Here is a 13,871-nt window from a genome sequence, read left to right as displayed (position 1 = left end):
AGCCTGCTTCTCCCTCTCCCACTCCCCCTGCTTGTGTTCCCTCTCTTGCTGTCTCTCTCTCTGTCAAATAAATAAATAAATAAATAAAAAGATTCAAAAGAAAGAAATAAAACTATCATTATTCACAAATGATGTGCTTATGAATTTAGCAATCAACCAGAATCTATAGATAAATCTACAGATAAATCTATAGATTAATAAAAGGGTTCAGTAACACAGCTACACAAATATATGTGTATATGCATACACACACATATGCACATATACACAAACATACATATATGAAATACAATTATATTCACTGGCAAAAAACATTTTGAAAAATAATTTGGCATCATCTGGTAAAGATGAAGATAGAAAGACACTGATCCAGCAATTCTACTACAGTGCATGTATTTAGAGAAAGCCAGCTGACACAGAATATATGTACAAGAAAACCTGTAAGTATGTTATAACACCAACATAACGGTCTACCTACAGGAGGTATGTCTACAAGAGTTCACAATAAATAGGTTAAAGAAGCAAAATGGAGAACGATATTATTTACAATACCAACCAAAACTGCAAAATATCCAATAATAAACTAATCGTGGTCTGAAAACAATACTGTAGTAATGACATAGAAATGAACCAAAAAAAAAAAAGTTAATAGAATTAACCATCAAATTCAGAAACAAATTCATGTATATTCTAATGGAATTTGAGAAATACAGTGATATTTCATACCAGTAGGAAATGAATATGTTATTCAATAAGCTGTCTTGGCATGATGTTATCTATTTGGAAAAATAAATTAGATTTCTACCTCACACTACACATAAAAATGAAATCTTAAAGTATTGATGATTTAAATATATAAAATCTAAAAAAGGGGGCCCAAAAAAGTTAAACCATCACACAACAATATAGGCATAAATATCAGGTTTTTTTGAGAGAGACTTTATTTTTTAGTTTAATTGGTTTTAAAGAAGATTTTCCATGAAATGTTATCAAATGTTATAAAATGTTAGAATCTGTTAAAATGATGATTGACCGATATAATCACATAAGATTTAAAATGCCCATAAGGCAAAAGACATCATATACAAAGGTAATGATAACTTATTTAAACTTTTTAATCATATGCAAATAGCTATAAGACAGGATTAATAAACTAAATCAGAATGATATAATACAAAACTAGTAAAATGGAGTTAGAGAGAAGATGGCCAAGTAGGAAATGCCAGGAATTCATCTCTCCACCTAAACAATAATTGGCCTGCCAGAATCTAATGCAAAAGTTATGGAACTCTGGAGTCTATTTAAGGCTGTTACTTTCAAAGGAAGGCTTGAAGTAAACTGTCATTACTTGGGGTTAATTTCAGCTCTTACTGCAGTAGCATCTACCCATTCCCCATCCCCATCCCTTTGGCAGACAACCATGCATGTATTCCTAGAGCAGACTGCACACAGCCTGTGAGAGCCAGCTTGGGAAATAAAGACCCTGTCCTCCAGATTCTAGGATGTGCTCTGATTGCTTCTTGGTCACAAAGTGCAGACAGAGAGGCAGGCATATCTTCTGCCCTGCCTCTCCAGATGAATTGACTTCCAGGGAATTTAAAAGGCTGGTGCTTTTCCCCCACCTTCAACTTATCTCTTTTTCCCCTGTGGGAGACATTTAAGGAGATATACAAATGGCCAATAAGCACATGAGAAATGTTTAACATCATAATCATTAGGAAATACAAACCAAAACCACAATGAAATGCCACTTCACACCGATTAGAATGATTATTATTTAAAGAAAATAAATAGGTAGCGAGTGTTGGTAAGGATATGGAGAAACTGGAACCCCTGTGCACTACTAGTGGAAATTTAAAATGGTGTTGCCACTATGGAAGACAATATGGTGGTCCTTCCAAAAACTGAAAATAGAATTACCATAAATCCAGCAATTTCATTTCTTAGTACTCAAAAGGAATGAAAGCAGGTATTCTAACAAATATTTGTACATCTCTGTTCATAGCAGCATTATACACAGTGGCCAAAGGTTTGCAGCAACCTAAGTATCCATCAATAGGTAAATGGATAAACGAAATGTGGTATATATATTGCAGCATATTTTTCAGCCTTAAAAAGAAATTCTTTTTTTTTTTTTTAAGTAGGCTCCACACTTGGCGTGGAGCCCAATGCAGAGTTTGAACTCACGACCCTGAGATCAAGACCTGAACTGAGATTAAGACTTGGATGCTTAACTGACTGAGCCACCCAAGTACCCCACAGCCTTAAAAAGAAATTCTGACAGATTCTACACCATGAATGAACCTTGAGAACATCATGCTAAGTGAAAAAAGCCAGTCATAAAGGGACAGATAATGTATGGTTCCACTTACATGAGGTATCTACAGTAGTCAAATTTTAATGATGGAGATCAGAATGGTGGTTGCCTGGGGCTAAGTTGCCAGGGGCTAAGTGGAGGGAATTACTGTTTAATAAGTAGAGTTTTAGTTTTGCAAGATAAAAAGGGTTCTATAGAAGGATGGTAGCGATGGTTGCACAAAAATGTGAGTACACTTAAGGCCACTGAACAGTACCATTAGAAAATGTTTAAGATGATAAATTTTATGTTATGTATATTTTGTCAAAACATTCAAAAAGAATTACAGAAAAAAATGTACACAAATGTTTATAGCAGCATTATTTATAACAGGTCCAAACCAGAAACAATCCAGATGTCTTTCAATGGATAAATGGTTAAACAAACAAAGAGTTAAACTACACCCATAGCATGGATTACTTAGCAATAAAATGGAACAAGCTATTAATAAATACAACCACCTGAATGACTCTCCAGAGAACTATACTGAATTATTAAAAAGCTGGTTCCCAAAAGGTTACATAGTGAATGATGCCATTCATATAACATTCTTGAAATAGCAAAATTATATTAATGGAGAATAGATCAGTGGCTGCCAGGGGTTAAGGAAGGCATGGAGGTGAGTGGGTATGACTATAAAAAGGCAAACTGAGATATTCTTGTGAAGATGGAAGTGTTCTGTATCTTGACTAAATCAACGTCAATATCCCAAACGTAGTATTGCACTATAGTTTTACAAGATTATTACCATTGGAGGAAACTGAGCAAAGGATCCATAGGGATCTCTCTCTATTAATTCTTACAACTGCATGTGAATTTATAATTACCTAAAAATTAAAAACTTAAAACAGAGCACTAGGTGTTATATGCAACTAATGAATCATTGAACACTATATCAAAAACTAATGATGTACTATACAGTGGCTAACTGAACATAATAAAAAAAATAAAATACTTGAAATAAAAAATAAATAAATAAAAAGTGTAGGGGGAAAAACTTAAAACAGCATAACTGGCCATATTTAAGAGCAAAGTACCACATACCAGCTACAATAAAATTCTAAATTAGTACACAAAATGTTTTATCAATCATGTTGTCTTTCAAAGTATCCTACTCAAAGGCAGAAAAGCTGTAAGAACAGAATCCAGTCAATAGAAAAGAAAATAGGATTCCTTGTGGCAGAATCACACCCATAAATTGATAGGACAGAACAATGTCTGCAATCTACTCTTTACTTATATTTAAACATATACCTTAGGTCCATTCAAAGCATAAAACAGCTGAAAATTAAAGAATAGATGGTAGCAACTTTGTAGCACAAACTACTTAAGGTTGGCCTTTACCAAGAAACAACAAAATTATTTTCCTTTCAATTTCAACTTTAATGAATCTTCTGGAAGAACTCAAAAGCATGTACAAGCTTTATTCCAGGCATTGTTAAAATTGAATGTACATTGAAATTACCTGCAAAACTTCAAAAACTTCAGATGCCTGGGTGTCAGCTACAGAGTAGCTGATTTTGGATGCAGCCAGGGCTTCAGAGTTTTTCAAAGCTCTCTAGGGATTCTAATATGCAGCCAAAGTTGAGAACCACTGCTCTAATGGTTACACCTAACTCCAGATTGGATCAATCACTAAAATCACAAGTCAGTGCTAAAGAGCTAGACCTATTAAATTCTGATGAAATCACATCACCAGGATCATTTTCATATCAAACATATTATTAACAGTAAGAATTATATTAACATTTGAGTGTTTCTATGTGCAAACTGGAATAAGAATTCTTTATACATTATCTCAAGTAATCACAATCTGTCCATAAGAAAAGTTTCTTGGAGGTAACTTGTCCATGGTCACACAAAGATATATGCCTCTAAAGCCTATACTCTGAGCTACTATGTGGTCAGTAATGGCAGCAGCTTTACAAAGACAGACTTCGCAAAAGTAGACAGAGAGTAAATGTCTTGGGAGGGGAAACACAAATAGCCAGCATAATGGTAAATGTACATTCTGATTCAGCAAATCTACTTCCACCTAGATAAACAAAACACTTAAGTACAAAGGGATATGTACAAGAATATTTGTGAAATCATCAATGTTAATGGCAAAAGCTAGAAACAACCTGAATGCCCATCAAAGAGAAATAGCTAAATAAATATGATAAATGCTATTCAGCAGTTTAAAAATTAATTGATCTATATATATCAACATGGAGAGATTTCAAAATATTTTGCTGACTGACAAAAAATTAGAAGTATCATATTATACCACTTATCTAAAAACTTACTAAAGATACTATAGAGTATGATACCATTTATCTAAACCTAACAAAAATAATAATACTACATATTCCAGCATTTCTGTTGACACAGAAACAAATAAATTCAACAAATAAGTGTGGCTATGGGAGTGGACAGGAGAGGCTGGGGCTGAGAAGAGAAGTAAAGAGGAAGGTTAGGTTTATGTAGAATGTTCCAATTTTTTAAAAGGTAACATATTCCTGTACCACACAATTAAAAAGTAACAAATACAATGTTTAAGTAATCAACTCTCTTTTATAATGTGAAATTTGTTATATTTTTTAATTTATATTTGTTATATTATTATAGCTGTTAATAGTACACATTTACAAAACATAGGTTCCAGCTCCTGGTAATGGAGTAGCTTATATAAGACTAACCCACAGACCAATAACAATTACAAACTCTAGTCAGAATTTTTTTAATTAAAAAAGAAAGCTATTTGAAGGCTAGTGACAAAAAGCTGGCAGAAATAGGAGAGGATCAACCACAGAAAGAAAAGAAACATACTGGGTGAGATCCACATTCATACAGCTTTCCCCATGAGGCACTACAGTCAAAACTGTAGATGCACAGCAAAAAGATCTCAAATCGAAAACTACAGTCTTGCCGGATGGAGATGAAGGTGTTTGGGGCTACTGAAGCAACTGGAAATTGAGGGAGGAATCCTGGTAAGGAGAAAGCCACATACACAAAAAAAGGGAAGCCCCCAAATCTATATAAACATGCCTTCAAATTCTTGAATAAGCCCTTAACTGTTCATACAAGATGCAAGATTCCATAGAGTTTAGTGAGGAAAATAACAGCTGAAAAGCTGACACAGATTTTGAGAGATACTTACTGTAGAAGAGACAAAGTTTCAAGTTTGAGACTTTTGAATAAAACCCTAGAAAGGCTATATCTTGGGAAGAAAGACCACAGGCTAGTACTAAGGTTTCTAAGTTTAAGAACAAAACTGAAATAGACTCACTTTCACAAAGCCTAAAAATCAGTCTATGACAAATACTGTATGATTAAGGAGCTACCTAGAACAAAGTCATAGAGAAAGAAAGTAGAATAGAGGCTACCAGGGCCTAGAGAGAAAGGGGAATGGGTAGTTTAACGGGTATAGAGTTTTCTGCTTGGGATGATAAAAAAAGTTAATGGAAATGCATAGTGGTGACGGTTATACAAGACTGAAATGTATGTAGTACCACTGAATTATATACTTAAATACTGTTAAAATAGTAAATTTTATGTTATATATTTTTTACCACAATAAAAAAAAAGGAAAAAAAGTGCTAAAAGAAAAAAAACCTGACAATGTAGAAGTCTGTATCCAACAAGAAATTATATTTCAAAAGTAAAGGCAAAATAAAGATTTTTTCAAATAACAAGCTGATTTTTCACCACTACACCTACCACATTATCAGAAATGCTTGTTCTAAGGTGAAGGGAATAATACCAGATAGAAATTCACATCTACATTTGGGAATGAAATATTAAGTATGTGAGAAACTATGTAGAAGATTATTTTAGAACAAACCTGAGGAAGACATTCTGAAAACTTTTGGAACACTGAAAGGGAATAAAAACCTACCAATGACACCCTCCCAAAACCAAAAAAGGTTTGATTGAGGATTAGACAAGTGCCCAATATAGGACAGCATTTAAATTTTTTTTAAATCTAAATAATAGTTATAATTTCTCCTCCCAAATTCACCATAGGTCAATACTATTCTTTTTTGTAAAAAAAAAAAAAAAAAGTATTAGTCATTGATGAATCCCTAGAAATTAAAACAAATAAAAGCCAAAATTACAAATTCATCAGAAGTAGAAGGTTTAGGGACGCCTGAGTGGCTCAGTTGGTTAAGCGTCTGCCATCGGCTCAGGTCATGATCCCAGGGTCCTGAGATCAAGTCCCGCATCAGGCTCCTGCCTCTCCCTCTGCCTGCCACTCCCCCTGTTCATGCGCGCTGCGCTCTCTCTTTCTCTCTGACAAATAAATAAATAAATCTTAAAAAAAAAAAAGAAGTAGAAGGTTTAGGGGCGCCTGGGTGGCTCAGTTGTTAAGCATCTGTCTTCGGCTCAGGTCGTGATCCCAGGGTCCTGGGATGGAGCCCCGCATTGGGCTCCCTGCTCCGCGGGAAGCCTGCTTTTCCCTCTCCCCCTGCTTGTGTTCCCTCTCTCCTGTGTCTTTCTCTGTCAAATAAATAAAATCTTAAAAAAAAAAAAAAAGAACTTCTGCTTGAATCATTTATTCAAGTAGAATTTAATAAAAAAAAGAAGTAGAAGATTTAGGAGATAAAACTGAAGACATTTCTGAGATAGTAGGACAAAAAAGATTTCAAAAAGGAGAAAAAATAATTTTTGAAAAAGATACAAGGGATTGGAGCATAAGACCCAACATCCAATTCACAGAAATTAGAAAAATAAAATAGAGGAAAGATAAGGGATGAGATTAATACACAATTTTTTTTAATTTCCCCAAAACTAAACCACATGAATTTCCAGATTAAAAGTACTCAATACTCAGTAAGTATCAGGCATATTGAATAAAAAAAGACCCATTATAAGACGCTTCATCGTAATATTAAGAACACAGGAATTAAGGCTTCTTTCCAAAGACGAAAAGTACACCACAAAGAACTGGGAATCAAAATGCATAACAGCAAGACTGAAAACTAGAACATAAGAGAACAAGTTCTTCAAAACCTAGGGAAAACAATTTCTAGTCTTAATTATACCAAATAAGGGAATAAAACAAGAGAGAGAAAAAACACATGAGATTCAGGAAACAGAGAACCTGATATTGGAGAAATGAAAAAGAAATCCAAAATGATGGTGAGGTAAAGACCAGGGATGACAGTCATGCAGCAGGCTTACTGAACACCCATTCTAGATGTGAAGGTGCCAAGTGGCATGTCTCCAAGGAAAAACAAAATGGAACTATCAAACGACCAGATTTGTCTGGGTGACATAAGAACTCTACATAAATTCCACTGGGAGATTTTAAGACAGAATTAGTGGTAAGGACTATGAGAATTAGAACTCTCATACTTCCAGTTTGCCTACCATGCATGTATTTCCTTTCCCTCCAGCCTCCCTATATTACCACGGTCAGCTACGTAAGTGCTCACTTTGAATATAATGTTATTAAGAACTGATCTTTAGGGGCGCCTGGGTGGCTCAGTCGGTTAAGCAACTGCCTTCGGCTCAGGTCATGACCCCAGGGTCCTGGGATGCAGCCCCATGTCTGGCACTCTGCTCAGCAGGGAGCCTGCTTCTCCCTCTCCCTCTGCCTGCCACTCCCCATGCTTGTGCTCGCTCTGTCAAATAAATATATAAAATCTTTAAAAAAAAAAAAAAAGAACCTTATTATATACCTGCTATGATATATAATCATTTCTTTTTTATACAACTTGGTCTCCTTGGATTTAATGATTCCCCATTTTTTCATTTGATTATTTATAGTCATAGATGACTATGATAGAAAACAAAAATTTAACTTAAAAAACAAGTAGTATATGTTTTCAATATTTGTCTTTATGCATAAATATATAGCTATGATTTCATTTTTAAAATAGACATATAAAATATACATTCACACATATATATTTATAACTCATTTTTCATTTTTCAAAGTCATTAGATTTAATCATTATCAGACATTAGTCTTGATAACAATTTCTACTTACTACATAACATTTCATCATATGATAATTTACTTACATTCCTCTCTGTTGAACATAAGATTTTTTTTCAAATTTTTTGATATTCTTAATAATGCTTATTGAGAACTACATAAATTTTTGTCTATATTTCTAATGTCAAGTTCTACAAGCAGAGTAAGTTTAAGGCTTTGCTCTATATTACTTAGCTGTCCTCCAAAATTTCTGCCAATTTATATTGTACCTCCAATGTATTATGTTCATTTCATCACACACTTACGAGCAGTAATACAGTATTTTTAACTCTTTCACAAATTACAAGGGAACAAATTTAACATGTACTCATTTGAATTTCCCTATTAGTTATGTTCTATTATCTATTTATGACTTTTGATCATTTTTCTTTGGGGGTATTATTTGTATGGTTTTTAATTTAATATACCTTTTCATAGATTAAGGATATATATCACTTTGTCATATTTATGGTAAGTGGTTTTTATCAGTCTTAACTCTTATGTAGTTACTTTTGTTCTTCCTTCTCTTGCACTTGGTCCCTAGAAAAGCCCTCCTCAGGCCAAAGACAGATAAATGTTGACCTGTGTTTTCTTCTCTCTCTCTGAGGGGGTTAGTATTAAGGTTTTATTGTTAGTAATTATTTTAAGTAACCTAAAAGGGATCCTTTAGCAATACTTCTATAAAAGCATGAGAATGGGGGGATCCTCAGGAATATAAAAATGCCTTAAAATCAAATAACTTTCTATGTATCTTTTAACTATAAATATTTTGACATATAAGCTTCCTTTTTTAAATATCAGAGTACTATGTGGATTAAAGCAATGTAACACTTCCAGGTATATATGCTTAATTTTGAAAAGTTTTTACTCACTTGTGGTCATGATGTTAGGAGGGCAAGAGGGTATTCCATGATCTACTGCCCATCTGTAGGCTCCTTCTCCAACTAAAAAGCTAACAACAGAAAAATTATTCTTTTAAAAATTCAGTATCATCTTCTTCTACATATTCAATAAATATAAATCATACAGTAAGGCAACTGAAAAAATGTCTTGCATATAGATATAATTCTAGGTTTACCTCAAAATAATAATATGGCTATATGCCCCAAATTTTAAAATTTTCCCCGAGTTAGAAATTTTACAATTGAAAATGGTACAATTTCATTTGCAATAACCAACAACTAAAAACTGGCAAAATTCAACATAAGAAGTAAAAAAATAGTTGATTTCCCAGTGGAAAATATTAAGATTTATCTTGGATCACCATGGTCACAAGATCCATTTAATCAGGTTAAGAATTAAAGTTTCAGTGGCTGTTTTCCCATTTGGTAATCTTGCCTACTGTAACAACTGGATCTACTCAACATGAGTGAGTGCATCCAGAGATGCCCCAAAACAATGAAATGTACTTATATTTGCAAGCCTTGGTGCAACAAAAATATACATATGACCTATATGTATGCCCCTCAGATCATTTCTACTGTGGTAAGTACTATGGTGTGTAACAAAAGTAATTTTTTAAGCCCTAAACTGCAAGTTTTAACATGAAGAAGTAAATAAAAGGATATTGTTAGCTAACTGTAAAAAACTTATTTTCAAAGGTTTCAAATAGCATTCAGGATAATTAACCACTCCATTCATTCCCTAACCCAGTAATAGCAAGCAGTTACCATAATAGTCACTTCATCTCCTTCCATAGCCAACTTCTTAAAGATCTCAGCGGGCTAGTAATGGGTTTCCTTGAACTTGTGCCTGCTCATTAGTTTTCTGCTCCCTATTTTTTGTTTCTGTTCATCTAATCATTCCAACACTAACACTCAAAGTAATGCACATTGAAGTCTTTAGATTCATTTGTTAAGAAGACCAGCAAAACAAAATCTAAGGAGCCACTCAAAAACATCCAAATAGTTCTAGTGAGAAACTAAATACTTAAGTCCAATAACTATTTTCCAATATACATAAAGGTAGGAGGCATTGAAAAAAGAGGAGGGCCAACAAGAATAAACAACTTTACCCCTTCAAACTTCTATATTTTTTAAATTCTAAAGGATTCTGAAAGTAGAAAACAGTTTGTCCTATTCTTCTATCAAATTAAGACCACTGCATAGAATATGCAAAGAAAAGCTGTCACATAAAGTTCAAATGGAAGAATAACTGAAATAGAAACTTGAATGCGAGTTGAGCCGTCCTGATGGCATTTTTAGCACTTCCTTCTTCCAGAAAAGGAATGTGATATAAGAAATAACTTCTCTTCATGTGAAGATGTAAAAGAGATGCCAAAGTAACATATTAAATGATCAGAACAGAAGTTTGAAGCTAAATCTTAGCACGCCCATTGGTCATCTTGGGTTCAATCCCCGTATCTGGAATCAATGGCATTTTACAAAATATTCTTAGTTTTATTTTTCATTTCTTAAACAGTCATTGCTTTTAAATTAAATCAATTTGCCATTGGCTGCTATGCAAGTTTTTAAAATAGTTGAGGCATTTTACAATATTCACAGAAGGTGACTATCTGAATACCATCTTATGGATAAGAATACTGAATATCTAACCTTTTCTTACTATCAAAAACTACCTGTCTAGTAGTTAATAATCACACAAAAATGGCATATAAGTTCTTTTGAAATCATTTTAAAATTCTGAAAAGCTACATGATACTAACATGTCCAAAAAAATCACTTTCTAGAACATTAAATGCAGTATCAACTTTCTTTCAGTCTTACTGACTCTCCAAGGAGAAAACTTTTAGATAAATTTTGTCTCAATCAAGTTAGGAAATCCCATAGACTCTACCTTTGTAATATATCCAGAATCTGACCACTTCTCACCACCTCTCCTGCTACCACCTTTGTCTGAACTACCATCATCTGTTACCTGGACTGTTGCAATGGACTCATTACTTTTATGTATGCCTTGCTTTTTGTTCCCTGCCCCAGTCTATGCTCACCAGCCACTGACATCCTTGTAAAACACAAGTCAGACAATGACATTCCTCTTCTCAAAACCTGGACAAACCTGAAGTTTTCATGAGAATCCCAAGTGATCTGATCCTTTCTGCTCCCTTCTTACCTCATCTCTTAGTCTTCTTGCCCCCTGGCTTACTCTACTCCAGCCTCCCCAAAAACAAATATGCCAAGGGACTTCCAGTCTCAATCCTTCACCCTGAATGTTCCCTCTATCAGGCTCATCCGTATTTCCCAAATGGTAAATTCCCTCATCTGCTCAAATGTATCCCCTTAATGAGACCTATTTAAAACTGTACCCAACTACCTATCCAGGACTCCCAATCCCTGCCATTTTGCTCTTTCCACATTTTTCTTTTTTCTACCTTCTTACGTACTAGACACTTTATAATTTACATATTATATCTATTATTCACTTCTATCTTCCCCAAAGAAACTGTAAGCTTCATAAGAGTGGGAATCTTTGTTTTTTCACTGATATATCCAAGCATTCGCGACAGTGCCTAAAGCAAACTAAGCATCAAATAAACATTGGCAAGATATTAAACAAATAGTAATAAACTACGGTGTCAAAATTCCTTAAGGGACAGCATTTTCCTTGTGTTATACTTAAAACAAGTCCAACATGATGTAAAACAAAAAGCAACAACACTCTACTGAGAGCAGCCCTGAGGAGGGGTGATTGAAACCTTCAACAAGCTGTACTCTAACTGCTGCTGCCAACACTAGCACAGCCAAGCCTCCTAGAAAGAGCTATTTGGGCAAATAGGAGATGTGAACTGCAACCTCATGGATGGCAACCACCCATTTCCAAAGAACCATGACTTTATCATCAGTCTAAAAATGTATCATCTTGTGATTTAGAAAGCTCTCAAGAATGCTCAGAGATCCCAATAATCAAAATATGTTATTCTGGATGAGAAAGATACAGGAGAAAATGAGAGCTGCTTCTTTGCACTTAAAAACTGATTTCTATCTATTTTACCTATTGCTTCCTTATTCATCATAAATATACAAAATTGAGGAAAGACAAATTAGTAGGTATTGATCATTTAAAGCTTATAGACATATAAAGTGAAAATAAAGGGGAACTTGTATTTGGAAATAACATACCAACCAAATTAAATAGTAAGAATTTAACTCTTTAAAAGATTTTTTAATTTAATTTCAATTTTTTTACATTTAAAAAATGACTTTTTGGACACATGGGTGACTCAGTCAGTTAAGCATCTGCCTTCGGCTCAGGTTATGATCCCAGGGTCCTAGGATTGAGTCCCATATCAGACTCCTTGCTCGGTGGGGAGGCTGCTTCTCCCTCTGCCTGCCACTTACCCGGCTTGTGCTCTCTCTCTCTCTCTCTCTTTCCCTCTCTCTGACAAATAAATAAACAATATTTAAAAATAAATAAAATAAAAAATTATTTCTTAAAAAACAGAATCTCGACATAAGCAATTGACACAAAAAAATGAACAATCTTTAGAATCAAAATATATCTCATCAATGTTCCATTTCTCTGGTTGTCTTATAAAATGTTTTCTATTATTGTTATTTTGGTCTTTAAACTTTGGTTTAAATGGGAATCTATCTAAATCTCTACCTTCTGATTAGTTAATAGATCTCTTATGTTTCTTTTAATCTTTCATTTTTTAATTGTCTTTTTTTTAATTGCCTTTTCACATTCATACAACAAAAGTAGCACAAATTTGAGCAAATTTATGAAATATAATAGATTAAATAGTACTTTAAAATAAACAATGTACCAAAAACGAAATTTGTCTCTGAAAAAAATCCTAAGGTCTAATGAGCACCTTAAGGTTTCATTTATACTAAACATAAAACAATCTTTGTCTAGCTTTTCCTTTCTCATCAAAAGAAACATAATCTCCAAAAATTATAACTTCTATATTGGGAGTCATTAAAGTTTTTCTGTAAAGGGCCAAATAGTAAATAGGTTGGTTTTGTAGCCACAATGTTTCTTTTGCAACAACTCTATTTGGCCTTTGCAGTGCACAAGCCATAGACAATACATATACAAATGGGTATGGCTGTGTCCCAATAAAACTTTATTTACAAAAGCAAGCAGCAGACCAGATTTGGCCCATAAGCCATCGTTTGCCAATTCCTGTTCTAAATGATAATGCCTATCAAGGCTATACCCTATTATCATAATGGAAAAAAAAAGATTCAAGCTATACTTTTATAAATAAAATAAAGAAACTTGCGTAAATCTGACACAGATTATGATGGTAGTCCCACCAAGTTTATGAAGATACCAAATACTCTACGAATCTGACCAAACACCAAAACTGAAACAATACAACATTATGGTGGCTATAACCAAAAACTAAGGTATATGGATAAATGAACTTTTTATTTAAAGAACTCTTAAAAAACACCTATTGTATGTAATGCCTTGCTGTCCCCATACAGTGCTAACAGATAACACCAGAGGACCATGATTTGTAAGTGTTCCATCTGCCTTTGACAGTTTTTGTACCTTTATGCATGGCACACAGAAAATGAGCAATAAATATTTGTTGAGTGAAGGGGAAATTAATGAATAATTAAATAGGTGTAAACAGTT

At 33.8% G+C, this 13,871-nt stretch overlaps 1 protein-coding gene across 11 annotated transcripts in view; it reads right to left on the bottom strand.

The window, feature by feature from the left end:
• Positions 1-13,871, bottom strand: part of TASP1 (taspase 1) — a 303,482-nt gene that overhangs the window by 221,282 nt on the left and 68,329 nt on the right. For all 11 annotated transcript variants that reach the window (XR_010405771.1, XR_010405770.1, XR_010405772.1 and 8 more), the window contains one exon: positions 9,194-9,273. Coding sequence is in view for 8 of the 11 variants with exons in the window: in XM_064572806.1 (XP_064428876.1) it covers positions 9,194-9,273 (80 nt within the window). In the remaining 3 variants the exon portion in view is untranslated. The remainder of the gene's footprint in view (positions 1-9,193; positions 9,274-13,871) is intronic.

Source organism: Mirounga angustirostris, unplaced genomic scaffold (assembly GCF_029215605.1).
Source record: "Mirounga angustirostris isolate CCGP_5_RB_7025 unplaced genomic scaffold, mMirAng1.0.hap1 SCAF_10, whole genome shotgun sequence".
Taxonomy (NCBI): domain Eukaryota; kingdom Metazoa; phylum Chordata; class Mammalia; order Carnivora; family Phocidae; genus Mirounga; species Mirounga angustirostris.
This window is presented reverse-complemented; position numbering and strand designations above follow the sequence as displayed.